This window comes from Poromitra crassiceps, assembly GCF_964638095.1.
Source record: "Poromitra crassiceps genome assembly, chromosome: 5".
Taxonomy (NCBI): domain Eukaryota; kingdom Metazoa; phylum Chordata; class Actinopteri; order Beryciformes; family Melamphaidae; genus Poromitra; species Poromitra crassiceps.
Window position 1 is genome coordinate 61,278,480 of NC_139642.1, and position 25,514 is coordinate 61,303,993.

The window sequence follows — 25,514 nt, forward strand, 5'->3', positions numbered from 1 at the left end:
GACCCTGGAAACGCAAAATAAATATGTATTTTGAGTTCATCATACCACAGGATCCTATGTTAATAATGAAAGAGGAGAGCCGGCACTCACGGTAGGCTAATTTGAAAAAAAGCCTTTTATTGGGCAGAGAAAAATCGGACGTTTCGGCGTAAAGCCTTTGTCAACCAGGGTGCGAACTACGGGGGAGCTGGGGGGGCTTTGGCTCCCCTTAAATAAGTAGTAGACCCCCTGAAAGGCTGACTTGTGAAATTTGGGGGGGTCTCTAAATTATTGACTAATATATATTACCCCATGTATTTTCTATTTCTTTTTCACCTTCATAGTGAATAATGCGTAAAATTACGCTATTTTAATCGTATGATTCAGAGTGTGCTCAATCACTGTCAAATTCACTGTAGCTAAGCCCCTATACCGACATGCATGTTATTCTTATCATCACCACATCGAAGCGTGGCGGCGCAGGTGCAAATCAAACGTCACTCACGCGGGCAGGTCAGATTTAAAACAACAGCAAGATGTCAAAAAGAAAACAAGGCAGTTTGACAAACTTTACATTCACGAAGAAATGGAAGCAGCCGTCAGTTGAACAGCAACAAGTCGCTTCTACTTCAAACGCAGATGTGGAAAAAGTGACGACGAGGTGAAGCTGGAATAGCCTACCTCTGAGTCCTCCCGCATATGGAGGACTGTTTGTGAGATGGAATGCGTCAGGAACTTCACAGTGAGTGGGACATGTGCGTTATGGAGTGGATAAAAGTGTTGGGCAGAGATATCATGTTCTTGTGAATGTGGATGCAGTGTATATGGAGAGCAGTGCGCCCGTTTCGCCTTTCTGTGCTCTCTCACCCTCCCTCCCTCTCTGTGTGCGCAGCGCGCTTTTCTCTCTTGGAGAGAAAAGTGGAACAGACAAGAGCTGTATCCGTGTCTTTGAGCGTGCTGATTTAAAATGAGTTATTCAAATTTATTCAAATTCAAATGAGCCTTCAAATTGCCTCAAATTTCCGCCGCCGCCCTTTGGACGGCGGCTGTAGTGCCCTTTTATGAATTTGAGCCCCTCAAAAGTCGGCTCCCCCGAAAGCCACAGTATAGTTCGCACACTGTTGTCAACAATTAGAAAGAGAAAGTGTCGGCTCTCCTCTTTCATTGTTATCTATTATCCAGGCACCCGGTCTGTTTTTCATATAAGGAGTTGTGCGCTTTACCTCAATTCTCCTATGTTAATAAGCCACCAACAAAATTTGAACGACAATGAACGTCGCAAAAGTATATAAATTTAGGTGTGAAAGTCATAGAGAAACAAGCAGAATTGTCTGGGCGTGTCGCATTGAATGGTTGTAGCCACGCCCACTTCGCGGGGGGAGGGGAGAGGTGGGGTGGTGGCGTAGAGCCGCTACCTCAAATAATGTGAGGTTACCTCAAATAACGCGAGAGATTTTAGTCCACACTCCAGATCAGTGGGTGGCGGGAATGCACCTGAAAGTTGTTAAAGTTGTTAAAACCAAAAGAAGAAGAAGAAGAACCGAAGAACCTTGCTCCTCTCAACCGGCAGCAGAATGGTATTTAACCCCCTTGCCATATTATGCAAGTTAGGATTTATGAGCAGCTAACGCTACTAGCTAGCCAAATGACGTTAGCAACAAAACATTTAGTTACAGATCAAGCTAGCAGCCATCATGTTTTTAGTGTTGTTGCACCGCACTCAGTTGGCTCCAGTCCTACCTCTCCAACCGCTCTCATTTCATTTCCCTCCACAATCACTCCTCTGCCCCCTCCACAGCCACACATGGTGTCCCTCAAGGTTCTGTACTCGGCCCACTCATCATCTACATCCTCCCCCTCGATCAGATCCTCCGCCACTTCAACCTCAACTTCCACTGCTACGCCGATGACACCCAGATTTACCTCAGCACCAAATCCCCCCACAACCCACCCCTCTCCCATATCAACTCCTGTCTGTCTGCAATAAAAGTCTGGATGCAACACAACTTTCTACAACTCAACAGTGACAAAACGGAACTACTCATCATCGGCTCCAAATCCTCAGCAAACTCAACAACTCCTCACTCACCATTGACTGCACCACCGTTTCCCCATCTCCTCAGGCACGCAACCTTGGTGTAATCCTCGATCCCACCCTTTCCCTTGAGCTCCACATCCACCAAGTTGTTAAATCCTCATTCTACCATCTCCGCAACATTGCAAAGATCTGGTCCTCCCTTTCTCATCCTGCTGCTGAAACACTCATCCAACGCCTTCATCTCCTCCCGTCTGGACTACTGCAACTCACTCCTCTATGGCACCAACTCCACCCTCATCAATAGACTCCAACTGGTCCAGAACGCAGCCGCCCGACTCCTCACCCACACCAAATCCTGGCACCACATCACCCCAGTCCTAAAACAACTCCACTGGCTTCCCGTCTCCTCCCGGATCACCTACAAAATCCTCGTCATCACATACAAAGCTCTTCACCAACTGCCCCCCCCAATACCTCACCAACCTCCTCTCCCCCTACCAACCCTCCCGGTCCCTCAGATCCAGCACGGCCGGCCTTCTCTCCACTCCCAAGTCCAACCTCCACAGTTTCGGTGACAGACCCTTCTCCAGGGCAGCTCCCAAGCTCTGGAACTCCCTCCCCCTGACATTAGAGAATCAGAGTCCCTCACTGGATTCCAATCCCGCCTCAAGACCCATCTCTTCTCCCCCTGCCTATCCCTGTGTGTCTGTGTCGTGTTTGTCCATTGCCTGTTGCACCTTCGTCGCCCCCGCCCTTTTAGTGTTTAGTGGAAAGCGTCTTTGAGTCCTTGAAAAGCTCTATATAAATCCCACGTTTATTTATTTATTTATTTATTATAAAATATAACGCTAGGTGCAAGAACCCCCGCAATTATCAATAGTTAGTTTGTTAATTTGGCAGATGTGATGTTCTGCCCGTTCACAAATCACAAGCCTGCCCGTTGTCCTCCTGGCTCCGGCCGGAAATATTACCAACAAAGAAGAAGGCTAACAGGCAGTGACGTTACTGTACGTTCATCACTAGCTGCCAGCAAAAAACAAACAACAACACAGACTCCAGCAAAAAGAATCGAACCACCGACCTCTTTTATCCAAAGCGATTAGTGGACGACCCGCTCTACCTCCTGACCTACAGCCGCCACGTACAAGTGTACATGTGTGTAATGATAAAAAAAAAAAAAAATGACCTCGGCCTACTTGTTGGTGGAAACGCCAGGAGCAGTCACTATGCTTGTGACAGCTACAGTATATTCACACTTCACAGTATCATTTATTGAATGGAGAGATCATTAAACTTGAAGGAAACGTTTAGGAAAAGGAAAAGTCCCAATGCAAGCGTCTTTGCAGTCTGTGTTGATTAGCTAATGTTTCAGTGGCATTTTGATTAACGTTGTGATTTATTTCCTTTTGGAGCAAATGTTGGTTTAACAGATTAAATCTAACTGAAGCCGGCTACATAGCGTTTACTGGGCAGTAATGAGAGGGGCTTTGTGAACAAATCCCCACAGTCAAAGCACTTGAGATATCCTTATAAAAACTATCCTCATGCTTTACACCAAATAAAACCGTTTGTGTGACTCTTGCGTGAATGGCTAACGGCTAGCCATTCTACTAGCCTTAAAGCTAGCTAATGGCTGCTAAGTACTGAAAATAGGTGTCTATTGCATTATTCCAGCTAACGTTATCGGTTGTTTGTAATGGTATGCAGACCATGAAAGACTAGCGCTTGCAAGCTAACAGCCTGTTGATTGGACATTGCTATGAACAGACGGTTAGCTTGAACAAGCTGTTCGCTTGCACCCCATAAAACCGATAACGTTAGCTGGAGTAATAAAACACATATTTTCTGAACTTACCACTTCAGTTCTACGGAGTAAGTCCCATATATGCACAACTCTTCTGCATTGTTCCTTCTGACATAAATCAAAGTCCCAGCCTGGCAAAGCTCTGAAGGCTGGCTCCCCAAATCCTACAACAATGAGTCATAGTAATAAAGTTTACTAACATTCATACTTGATAACATTACAGCAATACGGTTACAGTTTCATACTCACTGTAAGATCAAGTGTTTAATGTTTATGTTAGCTTATTATTTTGAAAAGAATGTTTGACCCCAACATACAACATAACCATTGTAGCTAGCCCATTGGAGCTAGCCTCGGTAGCCGCCGCCATGTTGAATAGTGAAAGAACTACAAGGCACAGGTGCTTCTCGGTGGCGTCACACCCGGTCTCGCCTAGAGCCCGCCCGTAGTTGCCCCTGATTGGGTCGCCTGGGCCCGGGGCGGTTTAAACTCCAATCCTTGAGCTGGGATCAGATGGTGGTGGTATTGTGAACTTGTGAACTCAATACCGCCCCATCTGGCGGAGTTAGGTTATTCCCAGACACCTACTGAATGAAAACCAACACGGCAAAGCCTGAGCTTGGGCCCAACTCCGACGGGTGACCAGGCCACATCTGTAAGTTGAAGGGTTTGTGTAAGATCCGCTGAGAACCAGGGGCTAGAGATGGGGATTTTTGACTCGAAAGTTCTTGTAAGGGGCATGTTTCTCCATAATCGAGTTAAAGATATAAGAAAATTGATTAAACGCTAAGTCAGTCTGGAATTAAAATGGATCCACTCCAAATCAGAATAAAATAAATCATGTAAAAATCCCTGCTCTATAAAATCTTTAAAACTATGTTTCCTAATGACACTTAGTGACTTTGGCCACCTTGAGCAAAGACCCACTATGAGGGTATTTCAATGGTCTGTTGGTCAGCACAAGGTCAATCAAAGTGGATTTAGAGGGATTCTTTATATTTGGTCTCGTGGTATCCTGAATGAGCTGAGACAGGTCTAATTCTAAATAAAGCTGCTTCAGTCTAGTAGAATTCTCAGAGAGCTAGTCCAAATTCAGGTCAGCCAAAATAACCAATTCGGATGAGACATATGTAGACAACCGTTTCCTAAATTCCTTTAAGGCCAAAGCAACATATTAAAAAAAAATTGGGAACAGAGGAAATTGCAGGAATAGCTAGATGTTCTCTCACAAAAATCGCACCTCCTTTAGATTTCCTATCTATTCTAAAAAGATTGTAGCCATTTATGGCAATATCTGAGTTGGGGGTTCTCCCAGACATGACTCTGAAAGGACAAAGACGTCAGGGGAGGCCTCTCAGCACATTACGATAATCCAGTTTAGGCAGCAGACTCCTGACATTCAAATGTAAGATTTTTGAGGCTTCAAAAGCCCAAAACTCCTGTGGAGACTTTACATCAACACAATTTTAAATTAATATATGGAACAGAAGGATTGGGCCCAGGAGAGACATCCACAAGGTTACCCACTATGACCCCCCTTGGCCTTAAATATGACGAAGCAGACACATAACAGAAGGGCCTATGACAGCAATATCATCACAGTGTACAGATTCTGTTGAAGAACTACGGTAGGCTGTTTAGGGGACTAATGTTAGGGAAGATTGCATATCTTGTTGCCAGCGAGGCGTCAACTACATGAGTTGGAAGATTGAATGTAGCATTTTGGGCAGGGCTAATGTATTTCGGGGTTCTGCTTACACAAATTGTAGACGGTCACACTGTGATGTCCGATCAAAGATTATGCCATAATGCTACGGTAGAGGCTATATTCATGTCTCGTATAGCCGGTGTGTGCAGGAGCACTGGGATAAACAACGTTACATTATAGGCTGGTGGAGACACTTGTAAAATTTGAGGGAACCCTCAATGATTCTTCGAGATTAAGGTTTAAATGAAAGGTTTTGGCTGGTAAGCTGGAGATCCTGGGTTCAAAGCCCACTTGGGGCATTTATTTTTTATGTAGCATAAATTGTTAATTTGGACATAGTTACAGTATATGGATAAAGCTGCTAAATACACACTGTGTACATAGCAGAATAACTGAATATGCCCATTCATGGTAATGTCATATTTCGACGTCAGCTCGACGTTCCTGCGTAGACGTCTAAATCATCCCCAAATCGGCTGTGATTTGGCCACGTCCTGGACGTCACTGAAAGACGTCATCACAACGTCATCATGATGTAATTTTGCTTGCTGGGATGTGCAGTAGGGTTTAATATTTTCCCCGAAAATGAGGCATAGCGGGAAACGGGAAATGAAAAGAAATCCAGAGAAATCTCCCTTTTAATTTTTTTTAATTATTATTATTATTATTTTTAATAAATCTATGTAGGGATGTCCGATATTATCGGCCTACCGATATTAGCATTAAAAAATCGATATCGGAAAATATCGGTATCGGTTTTCATGCCGATATTATTATTATTATTATTATTATTATTATTATTATTATTATTATTATTATTATTATTATTATTATTATTATTATTTTTTAATACAGGGGGAGTCTCACTGAGAGCAATGCTCTCTTTTTCAGGAGTGCCCTGTTCACATTCACACACACATTCATACCTGGAAGCTGACCAGTACAACCACAGTCTGATCTGTTGGCCACTGAGCAGCTCCACTGGAGCGGTTGGGGTTAAGGGCCTTGCTCAAGGGCACCTCAGTGGTGGTAATGAGGGAGGGGCAAGCGCTGCCTTTTCACTTTCCCCACCCAGATTTATCCTGCCGGACCCGGGGATTGAACCGACGACCTTCTGGTCACAAGCTTGCTTCTCTAACACTTACAACTTTAACACAACATGCATATTATATATTAAACTCTTCAGCTACATTAAGCTACATTATGTAACTTGTTATGTGAAATTTTGGTGGAAAAAAAGCCCGCTTATATCGGTATCGGTTGATATCGGTTGATATCGGTATCGGAAATTAAGAGTTGGACATTATCGGATATCGGATATCGGTAAAAAAGCCAATATCGAACATCCCTAAATCTACGGGTTGCTAATTTGATGCTGTCGTGTCTTATTTGCTGATATCAATAATTATTCTCATTCTTATTATAGGATTAAAGAAAAATAATGAATTTATGTTAACAAACATTATAATTTAAGATAAAAACTTCATATGAAATGTCGTGTTCATTGCATGTGATCGTCTGCTGATAAGAACAGCCTCATGGAAATGTTATTTGACAATAAATAAACGGAATTCGTTACAGCACTTAATTTGGGAAGTGATATTGGACAATAAACAAATTAAATTTGTTAAAGCAAGTTATTTTGCGTGTTTCAATTAAGCTGAGATGGATTCCATATTCTGATAGCGTTCAGCAGCCTTTCTATAATAGCCAAATAATTTAATTTACTTTCCAAGTGACATTCATTGTTCAAGTGCAATTGAATCAATAAACTAGTGCAAACAATCACGGCTTGCGCCGCTTGTGCAAAATTCACGGCTTTAAGAATCCGTCATATGCTGCCATTTCTGACAGTATTTCGGCCACCGAGGCTTTTGGTGTTAAGTATGCTTCACTTGCAGGGTTTTATGGGGTTTTATGTTGCTGCGACTCCAAATGTCGCAGCAACCCGCTTGTTGATCGTCCTCCACATCTTATCACTCGCTCACAGAGGTTACATGTGGCATCCTTGTTGTTTTTGTTGTTTATAAAGTATCTCCACGCAAAATGCTCTCAGTGTGTGACTCACTCAACAGGTGGGTGTGGGCTGTGTGGACGAATTACCGTATTAACTGCAGTAATGGTCATTACGCCATCACAGTCATTATTTAATTTAGGCTACAATAGACTGCACAGCTATTTTCTTAAATTCATTTTTTCCTGTTTCCCGCTATTGTATTTCCCGGGAAACGGGAAATGGTCCAGTCGGCATTTCCCGGGAATCCCGCTTCCCGGGATTAAACCCTAATGTGCAGCAGCCCAATTGGGATCAAAATGAATTAAAATATCAAAAATCCTTAGTTTTAGATGATTGTTTCATAGTATGGACATGTGTGTTAAAAAGGAAAAATATAAATAATTAAATAATGGAGATTCCATCAACATGACAAGACATGACATCACATGACATGACATGCAGGCATGGGAGTAGTGACTTACATTTGTTATCACAGCCAAGAGGGCAACACCCTGGAGAATGGGCAGCCAGACCCCGATGTCCTGTGCCCTCTCTGGCACCATGCGGCGGCACTGAGTGGTGAATTTCCAAGCATCGATCCGGATCTCACACACGTTGTTCATCAGCGCCAGGAGCGGGGCCAGAGGGAAGGAGGCCACAAACAGGGTCACAAAGCCAAACTGGATCACTGCAGGAGACAAGAAGTAACTAGAAATAACCACATTGCGGTTGTATGCCTCCGCCAACAAGTCAAGGTGATCCTTCAGTCCAAGTGGACGTTTGAGCCAAATTTAAAGAAATTCTGTAAAGGTGTTCCTGAGATATCACGTTAACGAACATTGGATGGACGGACAACACAAATGTTTAATTGCCTTACTTGTAGGGATGGGCATTTTAAGTAATTTAAATACTCGAGTACTCTCCTTCCATTATGGATGAGTAATCGAGTACTCGCCGGGGGGGGATGTCCGTGTAGAAACACAACACAAGCAGAACCCAAGTTTGCAGTTAATTTCGCATTAGCCATAGGCTATGTCTGTAAGAATATCTATTACAACAATAATAATGACAGAGCAGGGGTAGTATTCTGTCTAGGGGCTGTTCACACAACGTTAGCGTTTTTGCATGGCCTGGAGTACTTATTGTGAGGAAATAAATGTGGACGGACCATGACAGTGATCTGACGTTAGCTCAGCAGCTGTTGGCCTACCTCAGTAAACTCCGGTGGTTGGATGGTTAACGCTTTGTTCGAGTAGACAATTGTGGAAAAAGTGACGGCCTATTTCCAATACATGTCTGCTATACCGGGTACGGTGGCGCAGTCGGTAGCGCTGTCGCCTCACAGTTAGAAGGTCCTGAGTTCGTTTCTCGCCTGGGACACTTGGGGCGCTGTGGTTGTGTTCCCCCCCCATATCTTCAGTGCCTACTGCCCAGGTGGGTTATCTCGTCGAAAGGGCCTTTCTCTCTGTGTGGAGTTTGCATGTTCTCCCCGTGCTCCGGGGGGTTCCTCCGTATATAACCCCCCCACTAAAAACATGCAGAAGATCAGATCGTCATCGTCATCTGACCAGTGACGACAACATCCGAAGTTGGTCCCCGGGCGCTGTACGAGAAAGCGACCACTGCTCCTGGCCTGCCCCTCGGAGGAAAGGACATGCCTGGATGGGTTATATGCAGAGGACACTTTTCACCGGCCACCGTCAGCATGAGTGTGTTGTGCCACAAACGCCATTGACTCGCGGAAGCCTCCCCCCTCCACAAAGCTTAACGGGAGCATATCTCCAGCCACCATTTTCGTCACAAGCTTGTGCTTTACACGCATGTGGTTAAGCATCGAACTGGTATGTTTATGATACGCAAGTTTAGCATTACATAACCTGCACTGCACAGTCGTGTCGTCCCTTCTGTCGAAATACTTCCAAACGTTGCTCTTATGCGGCGGCATGTTGTCTCTGTCTGTATCGCCAGATTCACCTGTGGTGTCGTGTGCAGAGCTGCCATTTTTAAAGGGGAGGGGGGTGGGGCGAGTACCCGGACAGCTGAAACGCTACTCAACTAATGACGTTATGAACGAGTACTCGAGTACCCGAGTACTCTCCCCCATCCCTAGTAACGAGCAATGTGTCTTGCTCTAATGGTATTATGTATTTGGTGTACAGTATGTGTATGTGTGTGTTGTGTGAGTGTGCGTCTGTGTGTGTGTGTGTGTGTGTGTGTGTGTATGGATGTTGTTGGTGTGGGTGTGTGTGGGGGGTGGGGGGTGGATGAATGAGTGGCGGCTGGGTGTGTAGGGCGTAACTGTATTGTCTGATTTGCAATTTTGATGTCTTGGGTCCTTGGCTACCATAAGCATTTCTTGCTTCTTTGGGGTCTCCCTTTCATGTGCCTCTCATTGTAACGGTATTCAACTGTGAATCTGCATGTGCCTTTGGGATGCATGAACAAATAAATAAATCAAATCAAATCAAATCAAGGATGGTATGCGACTGTTTTTGCGAATTTGAAAAAAAATTGTCTGTTTTACATTTGAAATTTTGCCTGTTTGAAGCCAGATTTAGAGGAATATCTCATTTTAAGGCTGGCATCATCATGGTCTCTCTCTAATTATTGTTTAATAAGTATACAAATGGAAATATAAGAAATATTAGAATATGAGTAGAATTACAGAACATGAATACTCATTATTGTATCAAAAGTAGAGCACTCGTGCACATCCAGAGCGGGAGGTGCTGGTCACAGCAAGAAAAATTACACTGAATAAGAAATAAACAAACACTAGACTAAGAGTCCAGCGGACCGCACAAACTCCTCAGACTTGGACCAACTTTTTACGTGGCATTTATTTGCAACAGCTCACAGATACAACGCGTTTCGCATTCGCAGATGCTTCATCAGGTTCATTCATTCATTCTTGTTATCCAGGATGCAACGTGAGGCGCTGTGAGGGGGGGCCCGTGAGGGGGGCAGGCCCAGGGGCCCGTGAAGTCATAATCCGTCTATGGGGCTGGGCTTCATTGAAAGCATGACACTTAATGAAATGGGGGGATCAGATCTTGTAGTGTTGCTGTGCATGCATGATGATGTGTCCGCTTTGTGCTCTAGTGTGAATGCTATGAGCTCTATGTCATATTATGTGCTTTTATTGTAGGTGTTTTATCTGACACATGTATGTTATGTGTTCTATGTCATATTATGTGCTTTTATTGTAGGTGTTTCTGTTCTAGATATGTTCTGCATTAGGTCATGTTAGGTTATGTTCTGTCTGCATGTGATTGTACTAACCAGTCTTTTATGTTTTATTGTATCTCTTGAGTCTCTAGTACTTTTATCTTTTTATCTATGTATATATTTAGGCTGCCTTTGCAACATCTGGCCAGGGACAGCAGATGGAAACTATCCGTCCAGGCTAACTCTGGCTCACTTACAGTTTCACTGTTGATTGGTGTGCATTGTCCCTATGAACTAATACATTAAAGTCCCTGGAAACCAGAAATATTTCTTTATTATTTAGCATTTTGAGTTCATCACATCACAGGACCCTATGTTAATAAGCCACCAGCCAAATTTGAACAATGATGAACGTTGCAAAGTATATAAATTTAGGTTTGACAGGTGTGGCAAAACGCATGAGAATCGATTATTTTTTAGAGTGTATTTTCTCCCGCGGAATGTGTGGGCGTGTCCGTCTGCAGCAGTGACATTTCTCTCCTCCGAGAGAGAGAGAGCACGAGAGAGAGGGGGGGAGGGAAACGGAGAAAGAGAGATCCAGTGCGTGTGTCGAACACGAGGGCTTGAGAGGGTGTGTGTGTGTGTGTGTGTGTGTGTGTGTGTGTGTGTGTGTGTGTGTGTGTGTGTGTGTGTGTGTGCGTGTGCGTGTGTTCGTTGCGGCTGTGTGTCTCTCTCTGTGCTCTCTCTCACACTAGTCCCGAGAGAGAGAGAGAGAGAGAGAGAGAGAGAGAGAGAGAGAGAGAGAGAGAGAGAGAGAGAGAGAGAGAGAGAGAGAGAGAAGCATAGCGCTCGACACAGAGTGGGAGGCAGACAGACACTGAGGGAGCGCTGTCACTGGGGGCAAAGAACGGACAAAAGGAGAAGGGCAGATTGCGCACGTGTACAAAGGTTATATAGAGCTTATGACGTCATAAGCTCCTGCGTTTTAGCACCTCGCGCACTGCTGTCTTCAATGAGGAAGTACATTGTAGAATCTTGTAGAAAAGTGTTGATTTTAAGGCTTTGGGTTGAAAGTAATGTATAATAATTTCTGAGGCACAAAATTACTAACATAAGACCCTAAATAAAATACGGTAGTTAGAACGTTTTTGTGGATTTTGGTTTCCAGGGACTTTAAATGAAAAATCAATCACTCATGTAAGGTTTAAATTCAACCTTTTTTCTCTTACCCATCTCAAGATATTCAGGGAGCAGTCCTTGTTTGTCTATTTCCTCGAGATTGTAGTCCTGTTCCCAGCGAGTCGCCGGCTCTGAGCCAACAGTGTTCTTTGAGCGAACAACACGGTAGTAGTTCTTCACTGCCCTGTGGAGGAGGAGGTGAGAGCATATCAACATGATGTCACTTGTACTTTTGATGTGTTCCTTCTTGTTGCATGATGTCATAGAATTGGTTCAGCTTCTGGCTGCTTACGGCATCAAGACCTCCTGGATGTTACTCAAGACGGCTTTTGCACTCATGATGACGGCGAGCTGAGTGGTCAACTCAAACAGACAACCACCAGGATCACACTGCAAAAACAAGACCACCAAAAATACACAAGCAAGCGAGTTGTTAAGGGAACCCCGCCTATTTTCAACCAGCTTTGTATCACCACAACATCGGTAGTATTTATATCAGAAAACTTTAAACCGTTTTTCCCCCTCTGTCGATCTGGGGAGAGCCATAGACACACACATGCTTCCTCCAATACATGTGCAGTCAGTTGCCAGCCACTTCTTTTCACCTGACGGCAGGGAGCTTCACCGGCAGGACGTAGCACGTGGGAGGATCACGCTATTCCCACCAGTTCCCTTCTGCCCCGAACAGGTGCCCGACCAGAGCAGGCGCTAGTGCAGCAACGAGGACACACCCTCATTTCGGCTTCTCACACGCAGAACAGCCAATCGTCCCTGTATGGACGCCCGACCAAGCCGGAGGTAACACGGGACGCGAACCTGCGACCCTCGTGTTGGTATAGGCAGGGAATCTACACGACACTAGACTACCCGGACGCCCCACTGGTCCACAACTTAACTCAAATCAAATCCCAATAACTGTTAACAGTTTTCTGATATACTACTGATTTTGTAATGATATAAAGCTGATTGAAAATCGGCGGAGTGTTCCTTTAAGTATGTAACGGTCGGACAGACAGATACTGTAGAGATGTAGACTAGAGTGATAAAGATAACAACTTGTAATGAAAAATAACTACTGCACTAGGCTGCAGGATTTGTTCAACATGAACACAGAGCAAACATTATGGACAAACCGTACCTCCTCGTTCCGGTAGTTTCCCAGTATATAAACAGGGCGTCCAGGATAGCCAATTGCTTTTCCCTTGATGAAGGCAATGTAGAAAATGGAGGAGTAGTAGTTGACGAATTGAAAGAGGAACATCTTCAGAGTCAAACTGTTCTCATAGTCCGTCATGGTCCGTGGAAGCTCTGTTATCGTGTGTCAGATATGAAAAGTGTACAAGTCAGATGAAGTGAAACCATACATAATGCCTTTACTTTTGATTTACTGTCAGTACTAGACCTCAAAATCCATTTGTTCATTAAACAACTTGTTAAGACCTGGGGGGGTGGGGGGGGGGGGGGGTGTACACGCACGAAAGACATACCCCTGTAAGTAAACCTACATCTATTAAAGGGGGGGAGGAAAAAAATTGCATCTTCGCCTAGTGTCACTATGAAGAATCTAATTTTAATAATAATAATAATAATAAATTGAATTTATAATGCACTTTTCATTTTGACCAAATCCCAAAGTGCTACAGAGGTAAAAGTAAAAATAAAAATAATAAAATAATAAAAATTAAAAAGATAAAAACATAGAGAGAAATAAAATAAAATAATAATAATTTAAAAGAAAAACATAATTAAAAGAACATTAAAAATCACATAAAAAAGCCTGAGAAACTAAAGAAAGGCATAGAGCTAGGAGAAGGCTTTATTAAAAAGGAAAGTTTTCAGTCCCTTTTTAAAAGCATCCACCGTCTGTGGTGCCCTTAGATGGTCGGGAAGGCTGTTCCACAGACGGGGAGCGGCCGAGCAGAATGCCCGGTCTCCCATGGTGCGGAGTTTGGTCCTGGGGGGACGGAGGAGGTGGTTGTTTGTTGAGCGGAGGTTACGGGAGGAGGTTTGTGTTGTGAGAATTTTAAAAGGCAATGTCACCATTAACCAAGATGCCATACATCAGGGGTTTTCAAAGTGTGGGAGAGTGAGCCTCCCCTTATTGTTGCCATTATTCAGTCCCTCCAGGATTTCGCTGAGTTTTTTGTGATTATTGCGATCATAAATGCTTGATTTTGCGGCGGCTTTTCTCAAAATTTGCGATGCAATTTGTGACATTTTATGTGATTTTTTGCGGTAAAATTGCGGGAACTGGCAAAAATTGCGGAGTTGCGTAATTTTTTTCGATTTTATTAATTAATTTTTAATTACATTTTTTCTGGCTTTTTTCTCTTCTCCTTTCTTCCTCATCCTCAATAATGCTATTATCACTTTGCCTTTTCTCATACTTTTTGCTTAGTGCTTCATATTTTTCCTCTTATCCTTATTTCCTCTTCATGCCTTCCCTGTCCTCCTCATCCCTTGTTCCTTGTTAAATATTCAAACTACTAGACCCTAAGCTAAATATGCCACCTGTGTGTGTGTCTGTGTGTGTGGGTCTCAAATGCTTCGCGCTAGCAAAGTGGCTGTCCAGTGACAATTTCCGTTTGTGCCTCCACGACAGTGTTGCACGGAGTGCAAAATAGTTTGCCTCCACTTTCATGCAAAACATTAGGTAATTGTTTTGCGGTTATTTTTGTTGGCAAATGTGAGGGGTTTGCCCTCCTCATCACAATGCGATGACGTTACGTCCCATACTCTCGTCACTTCCTATTGTTGTCCCTCGTTCCCACAGCAACCAGGCAAGATGACAGCGCACACATATCTCAAACCCAGGTAAAGATGCGGCATTTTACTAACTTTTTGCGGCGAAATCGCGGGAATTTTGAAAAATTGCAAGCCCCAGGAAATATCACGGAGTTTGGTTGAATTTGCATTAATTATTGTGATCGCAAAATCGCAATTTCCTGGAGGGACTGATTATTAGGGGTTCAAGCCCCGAAGGTTTATTATTAATTATTGGAAACCCTATTGTAATTGCTATGTTTATTAGTGTCCAGGCCAGCAAAGCGGCAGGGCCACTTATTGTATTTGCCTGTATTATTAGTGGCCGGGCCAGCGAAGCAGCAGGGCCACGTATTCGGTAACACTTTACAATAACGTACACAAATACTATAGTAGTTACTAGTAAACTAACCATTAACTAATAGCCAGTTAATGAGTAGCTAATGAAAAATTTGGCATTAGTCAATCACTAGTTAATCATAGTTAATGAGTAGGTATTCATTAGTTAATGATTAGTATCTAATTTCCTGAGTAGAGTAGTTATTTATTCTCAAATACACTACTGCCGCATGCGCTGGGACGCGTCATCAGTGATGTTATCTGGGGTCGTAAGGTGTTTCGGGTCTGTCAACATCATACACCCTCGCCCAGTAGACCCAGCCGAGGCCAATTAAGACCCCGACTCGCGTCCCAGAAGCCGCTCACGGATCAGCCTTACTACTCTGTCTGCAACGTTGCCCGCGGGAGGGGTAAGCGAGAACGCCCAATCCGCTGCAATAGAGCTAGTGCTATGCCGCAGTATTGGCCCTTCGGTGCATGGAGGATCTAGGCTCTGTGGGTTACTCCCGGCCGTGCTCCTCCTTCGTCTCTCCAGACCCTCCCATGGCAAAGGCAATCCAGAGGCTGAGAGGATGCCTCAAGGACGCCTCAAGAGGGCCTGTGCGCTGCACGTCATTTACCTGCGTCGAGCACCTCGCTCTAGCCTGAAGGACCCCAGGCCGTGCCGATCTTTGCGCAGATTTTCAGGAGGCTAATCCGTAGCGTTTGTGGATTTCTCCCTCACGAGAGAGCCAAGATGGGGTGCTAATCCCATCCCGTACCGGTTGCCGTCTCTCCGGCCGTCAACTGTCTCTCCAGCTCGTCACCAAACTATACTTGGTTGTCACCTAGTCTTTCCTAAGTGTCACTGGCCAGAGGCAAGCCAGGATTCTATATTCTCCTTATATTAATCATTACCTAATGATTACTAAATGTCAGCTCGTGAATAGAGTAGTTAATCATTACTTAATGATTCCAAAATGTCAGTGCGTGAATGTATTAGTTAATCATTAGTTAATCATTAGTTAAGGTCACATTGTGAGTATAGTAGTTAATCATTAGTTCATGATTAGTTGTTAGTTCCTTAGTAGAGTAATTACTCATTAGTTAATGGTTAGTCAATGGTCAGTTTGGGAGTGTATAGTTAATTGTTAGTTATTCATTACTTAATTACTTAATTATTACCTGTCCATTAGTTACTCTTTTTGTGTACCCTTTTGTAAAGTGGTGCATCATACTCAGTAGTTTATGAATACTGAATCATTACTTAATTATTACCTGTCCATTAGTTACTCTTTTTGTGTACCCTATTGTAAAGTGGTGCATTATACTCTGTAGTTTATGAGTACTGAATCATTACCTGTCCATTTGTTACTCTTTTCTTTCCATCACAGCTCTAAATGCTGCTGAGAGGAGGAGATAATGCACACTCTCTCTCTCTCTCTCTCTCTCTCTCTCTGTCTCTCTCACGCAGCTTAAACGCTGCTGGGCGGAGGAGACGATGCACTCTCTCTGAGTATGCACTTTTTATGCCTCCGCCGGCGAAGCCAGGCCGAAGGCATTATGGATCCGGGTTGTCCGTCCGTACGGCCGTCCGTACGGATGTCCGTCCGTACGGATGTCCGTCCGTACGGATGTCCGTCCGTACGGATGTCCGTCCGTACGGATGTTTGTTAACGCCATATCTGAGGAACGCCTTGACGGAATTTCATCAGATTCGCCTTAAACATTCACTTAGGCTCAAGGATGATCTGATTAGATTTTGGTGGTCCAAGGTCAAAGGTCAAGGTCACTGTGACCTCTCGAACGCCATTTTCAAGCTTGTTAACGCGATATCTGAGGAACAACTTGACGAAATTTCATCAGATTCGCCTTAAACATTCACTTAGGCCCAAGGATGATCTGATTACATTTTGGTGGTCCAAGGTCAAAGGTCAAGGTCACTGTGACCTCTCGAACGCCATTTTCAAGCTTGTTAACGCGATATCTGAGGAACAACTTGACGAAATTTCATCAGATTCGCTTTAAACATTCACTTAGGCCCAAGGAGGATCTGATTACATTTTGGTGGTCCAAGGTCAAAGGTCAAGGTCACTGTGACCTCTCGAACGCCATTTTCAAGCTTGTTAACGCGATATCTGAGGAACAACTTGACGAAATTTCATCAGATTCGCCTTAAACATTCACTTAGGCCCAAGGAGGATCTGATTACATTTTGATGGTCCAAGGTCAAAGGTCAAAGGTCAAGATCACTGTGACCTCTCGAATGCCATTTTCAAGCTTGTTAACGCGATATCTGAGGAACAACTTGACCACATTTCATCAGATTCGCCTTAAACATTCACTTAGGCCCAAGGAGGATCTGATTACATTTTGATGGTCAAAGGTCAAAGGTCAAAGGTCAAGGTCACTGTGACCTCTCGAATGCCATTTTCAAGTTTGTTAACGCGATATCTGAGGAACACCTTGACGAAATTGCATCAGATTCGCCTTAAACATTCACTTAGGCCCAAGGATGATCTCATTAGATTTTGGTGCTCAAAGGTCAAAGGTCAAGGTCACTCTCACCTCTCAAACGCCATTTTCAAGCTTGTTAACGCGATATCTGAGGAACGCCTTGACCGAATTTTCATCTGATTCGCCTTAAACATTCACTTAGGCTCAAGGATCATCTGATTACATTTTGGTGGTCCAAGGTCAAGGTCACTGTGACCTCTCAAACGCCATTTCCAAACTTGTTAACGCCATATCTCAGGAACAACTTGACGAAATTGCATCAGATTTGCCTTAAACATTCACTTAGGCTCAACCATGATCTGATTCCATTTTGGTGCTCAAAGGTCAAAGGTCAAGGTCACTGTGACCTCTCAAAGGCCATTTTCAAGCTTTGTTAACGAGAGAGATGAGAGATAAACTTTATTGTCCCTGGAGGGAAATTTGTCTTGGGCAAAAAGTGCTAGTACCAACATCGGTGTTACAGACACAGTAACAAAACAAACACGGTCACAGTCACAGCATTGCACTTCACCACAGAAAGAGTGCCAGCTAGACACAAGATTGCACTATTTCGAAGATTGCACATGCCCTATTGCATAGTGTGTTTAAATCATCAAACCAGTTAATAAGGGAAGAATAAAATAAGCAATAAAACCATAATACCATAAAAATCATACAAATAGAAATCAAATTAAAATCTAATCAAATCAATTAAAATTAAAACAAATCAAAATCGGCAGCGGATTTGATAAAAGAATAAAAGAATAAAAGAATAAACCAATAAGAATGGGATTAAGAGGTTAGAGAATAAGACCAAGGAAAAAGCGGTAAAAAACATAACCAAACAAACCTGACTATAAATATCGCTTCTACCGGACTACCTACCTAACCTAACTGGAGTGCTACACCCGGGGGGAGAGCAGGCTGTTTGTTCAACAGTGCAATTGAGGTGGGGAGAAAGGAGAGCTTATAGCGATTGCTCCTGTGTTTGCTTGCTCTGAATCTTCTCCCGGATGGTAGCAGCTCATATTCCGAAAATAAAATGTGAGAAGGGTCATTCAGGACTTTGTGAGCCAGGCTGATCACCTTTTTCTCAAAGATGGACTGTAGCGTCGCTGATTCATTCTTTCCAATCACTTTCAAGGCTGTGTGGACTATTTTTAGAATTCTTGCTTTGAGCTGGACGGTCATAGCTGGACGCCATATCTGAGTAACGCCTTGACGGAATTTCAGCAAATTTGCCTCTAATGGCGATTTGGACTCAAGAATGAACTAATGGCGGAGGCATAAGTCCGCGTTGCGGTCGTTCTAGTTTCTTTTAGGTAGGTAACGTTTGCTGCTAGTAATATAATTTATATTCGAGATATATTTTATTTACTTTACCTACCTATCCATGCGAGCTCAATTAGTCCCTGACTTTTATTACTTCTAAGTTCATGTACGTGTCTTTTACTACTTTTTAAGTACATTGTACGTGTCTTTTACTACTTTTAAGTACAGTGTACGGATTCTTTTGATGTGTGACAATTACTTTTACTATTTCTGTGTTTACTTGATCCATTTCTGTTGTAAAACTGCTGCATATGCTCCATGTTGTTTTACTTTGTCTATGTTTTGGTTTTCCATGTATTCGCTATGTTTTTTACATCTGCTTGCACACAAATTGCCCTTCTGGGACAAATAATAAACTTGAATCTTGAATCTTGAATGGACACTGATGATGTCACAATGCCATCAGTGATGTCACTCGAGCAATTGTGTTTTGTGGTTACACTCAAGCAATTGTCACTGATGATATCATAGACATTGTGACATCATTGTGCTGTAATCAGTGAGTAATGTCATCAGTGAGTCATAGGCATTGGGACATCATCAGGCTAGAACCCCTGGTATTGCCGCTTGCGGCTATATTTTATTATTGTTTCTGATTTGTTTTACCCCCATTTGCTCCCCAATTGTACTTGGCCAATTCCCCCCTGCTGCCCGGTCGCTGCTCCACCCTCTGCTGATCTGGGGGGAGCCGTAGACTAGCACCATGCTTCCTCCAACACAGCACAGTTGCGAGGATCACACTGCCGCTGCTTTGCGACTCAAGACAAGCGCGTCATTAAAGACACACCTTCAAGCAGGATAATGGAAACATAAATACATCCTAGCCACACTAGGCAGCAGCGGCAAGCTGTGCTTTTTTATGGAAAAATGCCAATAGTGTCCGACTCAGGACACAGACCATCTTCCATCACAATTTGTCTTTTTGGTAGGTAGGAACAGGTTTTAAGCTCTTAGTGACTTCAATGGCAAAAAAAGTGCCAACAAAGTATTTAGAATTGTTTTCTGTCCTTGTGATGTGAACTTGTTTATTTTGTTCTGCACCAAATGTAATTCAAAATTTGGATTTGGATTCAGAAGCCTCACCGTAGTCGGTGATCCAGATAGCAACCTTCTCGTAGAGGATGTTGAGGCCTATGATGATGATGAAGTTGATGAAGGAAGCGCTGACAGCGGTGGCCATCTGTGGGGTCACATACTCCTGCAGAAGCCCATGCTGGCCTCGCAGTTTGGAGGAGAAGACAAAGAACACAGCCAGCCTGTACACAATGACGCCCACAATCGATGCCAGGATCAGCAGGAGCTAAAGAAGAAGAGAAACATTTTGTGATTCTTGTCATGTCTTGCAGAGCAAACAGAAGTTGAGGAACTGGTTGAAATAAAGATGTAATGCATTTGTTACTTTTTAGATGGGGCAAACATGCTGAATGCACAAGAGCAGTAATAATAATATATAGATTTAAGTCAAACTAAACAAAAGGAGCAGAATTACCCAGAAAAAGACTCCCCCCATTGCTATGGCCACTCGAACACATTGTCCACAGGCTGTATACGGCATGCGTTCTGGCTTCTAAACAACAAACAAATATAAAATAGTGAATTACATGGCAAGCCTTGAAACTGACTGTATGATATATTATATCATCTCCAAAAAGTGAACTTTTTAAAGAAAAATTTGAAAACCTGTTTGAATGCATATTCAAATTTTACAACACATTTACAAACGTTTGTCTTTGCTGTTTTGGTCTAAATCCTATGATCACAAAAACTCAAATTGTGAGTGGCAAAGTTTGGCTAAGCTTTGGCAACATCTCAATGCTGTAATTCACGCTTTCCGTGTGTGATTTACCGATGTGGTATTGTTTTCCTTCTTGTCAGCTTCTGAATTGATATTCTTTTGCTCCATGGTGTCTCCCTTGTACTGCGTCGCCTTGGTGTTTTGGTCTAATTCCTATGATCACAAAACTCAAATTGTGAGTGGCAAAGTTTGGCTAAGCTTTGGCAACATCTCAATGCTGTAATTCACACTCTCCGTGTGTGATTTACTGATGTGGTATTGTTTACCTTCTTCTTACACTCAGCTTCATATTCTGGATTGATATTCTCTTGATCCTCCTGGTACTCCATGGTGTCCCACTCGTACTGCAGCCTCGCCTGGTAGCGCTTCCAAAACTCCAGGAACAAAGTCACTGAATCCAGGAAATGGAAAGCTTTGTTTGAAAGGTTTGTTTCTTCCTAAACATTGATGTACTGTGAAGAGTGAAATCTATTGTTCTATATCATAATATTCGTGAGGTGACTCACTTTCTGGGTGAGCATCCCTGCTTGCCCTACAGAAATTCTATATCACTACGCCAGAGGAAATGAACTGTTTTTACTTTCTTTTTCTTTTTTTGCCCTTGTGAAATATGTTTCAGGGGCATTTTCAATAATTTCCAGGGCATTTAAAAAAAATCAAATGTGGGAAATCTGTTTAGTTCTTCTATTTTGCATGACAGACCTATGGCAAAAGATGTGTGGCAAGTAAAAAAAGATGTAATTAAGATTAGGGTTTTCTTATCTACCCATGACCATAACCAAACCCTAACCATAACCACATTGTTGTACTTGCCTAACCCTAATGTTGTAAAATAAGAAAAATGCTTGTTAAAAATATGTAAGTGTAGTAGGGGGACACTAGGACCCATGACAGCCCTTGGCCAATCAAGAGTGAGTTACACAAACTAATAAGAGCCTCATGGAGCACAGGTGTGTCAGCTTCATGCCTGCTCCCTCCTGATCCAGACGAAGCCTGCAGCCCTGGTCCCGTTCAGTGAAGCCGCTGCATGTTAGATCGCCGCTCTGGCGGTTGAATCTAGTATTAGGTCACAAGGCCCGCCTCCCCATGTTAGTGGATGGGAAAATCACAACCGAAATAATCACAGTACACGTCAGATAATTTTTTTACAAAGGTGGTTTGTATCATTTTAGATAGTCATTATCATGCTAATGCCGGTGCAAGTGGTCATTTTTCTGATCAGTTTGTTTTTAAGTAGTTATTTGACATATAAAAAGGGATAAAAATGGATGATTGACAGCTGTGGCAGCCAGTCTCAAGCAGTCATTGGCTGGACAGGCTCTGCACATTATAGATCTATCGTCATAGACAAGACACACGGCTTCATGTTATCTAACGCTCCCTGGAGGTCGGGTGGCTCATGGGTTGGCTGTGCTGGCTACGGCTACCAGACATCAATGGACCGCAATAAAAATAACATTGTTTTGAGAAAGGTGCGCAAGGAATTAATGTTGGTTGGGGACTGAAGTAAGTTCAGAAAATATGTGTTTTATGAGTTACTACGTTATAGGTACACAATGGTTTTAACATGCAGGCTAGCATTAGCGTTAGCTGCTTGCGCTAGTCGGCTGTTTTTCATATTACTATCAAGTCAAGTCAAGTCAAGTCAAATTTTATTTATATAGCACCTTTCATACACAAAGGCAATTCAAGGTGCTTTACAAAAAAATAATCGAAAAAACAAGCAGCAAAGCAATGCACATATAAAAAACACATAAAAAACACAGCCGACAGTTTTAGTTAAAATATATACTCAAATTAACAAACATGAAACATTATTTCTGTTTTAAATAAGTTACAAGGCATTCTTCAGTATTATTATTACATGTACAGTCCATTTGTTGGAAATGTACAGGAAAATCTTTTTAAAATTACAGGCCGAGAGAGGCAGTAGTTTAGTAGCAGTTAAAAGCAAGAGTAAACATAAAGGTCTTTAGCTTGGATTTAAAAATAGGCAGAGTAGGGGCAGATCTAATGTGTTCAGGGAGTTTGTTCCAGTTATGAGAGGCATAGTGGGAGAACGCGGCTTCACCATGTTTTGATTTGGTCCTCGGGACAATTAGTAGACCAGTGCCTGAAGATCTCAGGGATCTGGATGGTTCATAGTGTAGAAGCATTTCAGAGATGTAGTGTGGGCCTGACCCGTTGAGAGATTTGTAAACTATTAGCAGAATTTTAAAGTCTATTCTAAGATTTACTGGCAGCCAATGCAGGGATTTGAGAACTGGTGTAATGTGTTCAGCTTTCTTGGTTCTTGTTAGAACTCTAGCAGCCGCATTCTGAATGAGCTGTAGTTGTTTAATAGCTTTTTTGGGAAGACCATTGAAAATACTGTTGCAGTAGTCTAGCCTGCTAGAAATGAAAGCATGAATTAGTTTTTCAAGATCTTGTTTGGACATATAGGTCCCTATCGTTGCATCGGCGCTGTTTCTAGGCCGAGCGGCTGGCGCAGCTCAAATCAGTGGGCGTGGACCAGCGCACTTGATATCGTCGTGCTGGCGCTAGACGCAGCCTCAACCATTACAACCACGCCTTTTAAGCGTAAAATTATGCACCGTCATGCTCATTGGATAACTGCAATAAACGAATCGCACGCTTGCCTTTTTAGCTCCAATCCAGTGATCCCGCAAAACCAGACGAAAGCCAAACGCTCTGCCCCCCCCCCCCCTCCCTTCATCCAGTCTGTCTGTCTGCATTATAGGCTATTATTCCATATTATTATGCTTCTCAAACCAATCTAACTGCAGTTTCAATACTGCAAGCATGTAAATACGCTACACTATAGCAAGATCAAAGTGAAAATAATGTACTAAACGCATCAGCTAGAAAAATATAGCCTATTAGATTGGTGAAAGTTTGTCCAGAAAGATATCGTTTTCTCTCCCCTGCTGCAGGTAGAATGATGCACATAAATATACCCTACCTTATGTAAAGTCATTGCATAAATGTGTTTTTATTGTAAAACTAAATGTCAAGTAGGGCCAAGTTATTGGAGCGGACATCACAGTATAGCACATCACAGAAGCGCGTTCCGCTGTCACTTATCTAAATCACGTTAAACCCACAAGGGGTATATATAGGCTCAAGAGGACATATATGTTTCACATAGGGTGGTGTTTCATTTCGATGTTTTATTTGGTCCAATATTGAAATGTTCTACAATTGCAGGTTGTCTTACCATTACACATTATTTTAGATCTACCTTTTATATCTATTTCGGCTCATTTGGTTGCTATTTAGTAGCGAAATGGAGGACCCAATTGCATGCTGGGAGTGGACATTCACAGGCAGTAAACTTACAACTGCTATTTCCTATGGGAAGCTGGGTGCTGCTATGTGTTGTGTTGTGTCTGTTTGAGCGAGGGAGTCAGAGAGAGAGAGAGAAGGGTGACTCAGAGGCAGAAGAGCACTGGCGCACTGAATAGGCCTGGTTTCAGAGAGAGACAGAGAAGGGTGACAGGGGAGAGGCACAAGTGCACTGGCGCACTGAATAGGCCTGGTTTTCAAAGGCGCAAAGCGCTAAATTTACGGCAGGTGCGAAGATAGCAGTACGCCGGTATTTAAGGCCGACACGCCCACTTTGGCCCATTCTGGGACTGCGCCACGCCCATTCGGCCTAAAGCGCATTTGGCAGCGTAAAGCCATATTGATATCGTCCCAAAACAGGCGCAAGGCACGTTTTTTTTGCGTTTAAGGCCCGTTTTAGCGCCGAAGGCTTGTGGGAGAATAGGGCCCACAGCCTCTAATCCTTGCTATATTTTTTAGATGATAGAAGGCAGATTTTCTTATAAGCTTGATGTGGGAGTTGAAATTTAGATCAGAGTCAATAATAATGCCAAGATTTTTTACCTGGTCCTTTGGCTTCAAAGATAGGGATTCGAGGTGAGCAGTAACTTTGAGCCTATCTTCTTTTTTGCCGAAGACAATTATCTCTGTTTTGTCTTTATTAAGTTGGAGAAAATTCTGGCACATCCAATCATTAATTTGCGCAAGGCACTGACACAGTGTCTCTATGGGGGCATAGTCATCCGATGAGAGGGCTATGTAGAGTTGGGTGTCATCTGCATAGCTATGATAAGCTATTTTGTTTTTTTGCATAATTAGGCCCAGAGAGAGCATATAAAGGTTAAACAGGACAGGACCTAAAATTGATCCTTGGGGTACCCCACATGTCATTTTGGTTTGGTCAGATGTGTAGTTGCCAATGGAGACAAAGTAGTTCCTGTCTTGCAGATAAAATCTGAACCACTCTAGGACCGTGCCGGAAAGCCTGACCCAGTTTTCCAGTCTGTCCAATAGAATTTCGTGGTCAACCGTATCAAAGGCAGCGCTGAGGTCTAGTAACACTAAGATTGAGATTTTACCTGAATCAGTGTTCATTCGGATGTCATGTATAACTCTGATAAGCGCAGTTTCGGTGCTATGATGGGGTTGGAAGCCTGATTGGAAGGGATCTAGGAGGTCATTGGAGGATAGAAAGGTATTGAGTTGTTGGTAGACAGTTTTTTCGAGTATTTTGCTAATAAAGGGAAGATTTGATATTGGTCTGTAATTGCTGATTATAGAGGGGTCGAGGCTACGCTTCTTTAGCAAGGGCTTAACAACTGCAGTTTTTAGAGATTTTGGAAAAATGCCTGTAAGAAGAGAGGTATTAATTATCTTCAGTATGTCGGTCGCCAGGCAACTGTAGACATTTTTTAGAAAGCTTGTTGGCAGGGTGTCTAGGCAACACGATGAGGATTTAAGGCCTCTTATCGTTTCTTCTAGTTTCTTGTGGTCAATGACATTGAACTGAGTCATGTTAATTAAGCACCTATTCTGTGGGTGCGGCGGAGCCACATTTGTTCTTGATGTGGAAATAGTTAGTCTGATATTTATAATTTTATCCCTAAAGAAGGT

At 43.0% G+C, this 25,514-nt stretch overlaps 1 protein-coding gene across 1 annotated transcript in view; it reads right to left on the reverse strand.

Moving 5' to 3' along the window:
• LOC310776667 (anoctamin-6-like) overlaps positions 1–25,514 on the reverse strand; it is a gene marked incomplete at both ends in the record, with an annotated part of 81,794 nt that overhangs the window by 15,045 nt on the left and 41,235 nt on the right. Inside the window, 6 exons of the mRNA XM_083636830.1 lie at positions 8,008–8,213; positions 11,923–12,056; positions 12,165–12,262; positions 13,011–13,180; positions 19,865–20,081; positions 20,843–20,967. Coding sequence (XP_083492956.1) covers positions 8,008–8,213; positions 11,923–12,056; positions 12,165–12,262; positions 13,011–13,180; positions 19,865–20,081; positions 20,843–20,967 — 950 coding nt within the window. The remainder of the gene's footprint in view (positions 1–8,007; positions 8,214–11,922; positions 12,057–12,164; positions 12,263–13,010; positions 13,181–19,864; positions 20,082–20,842; positions 20,968–25,514) is intronic.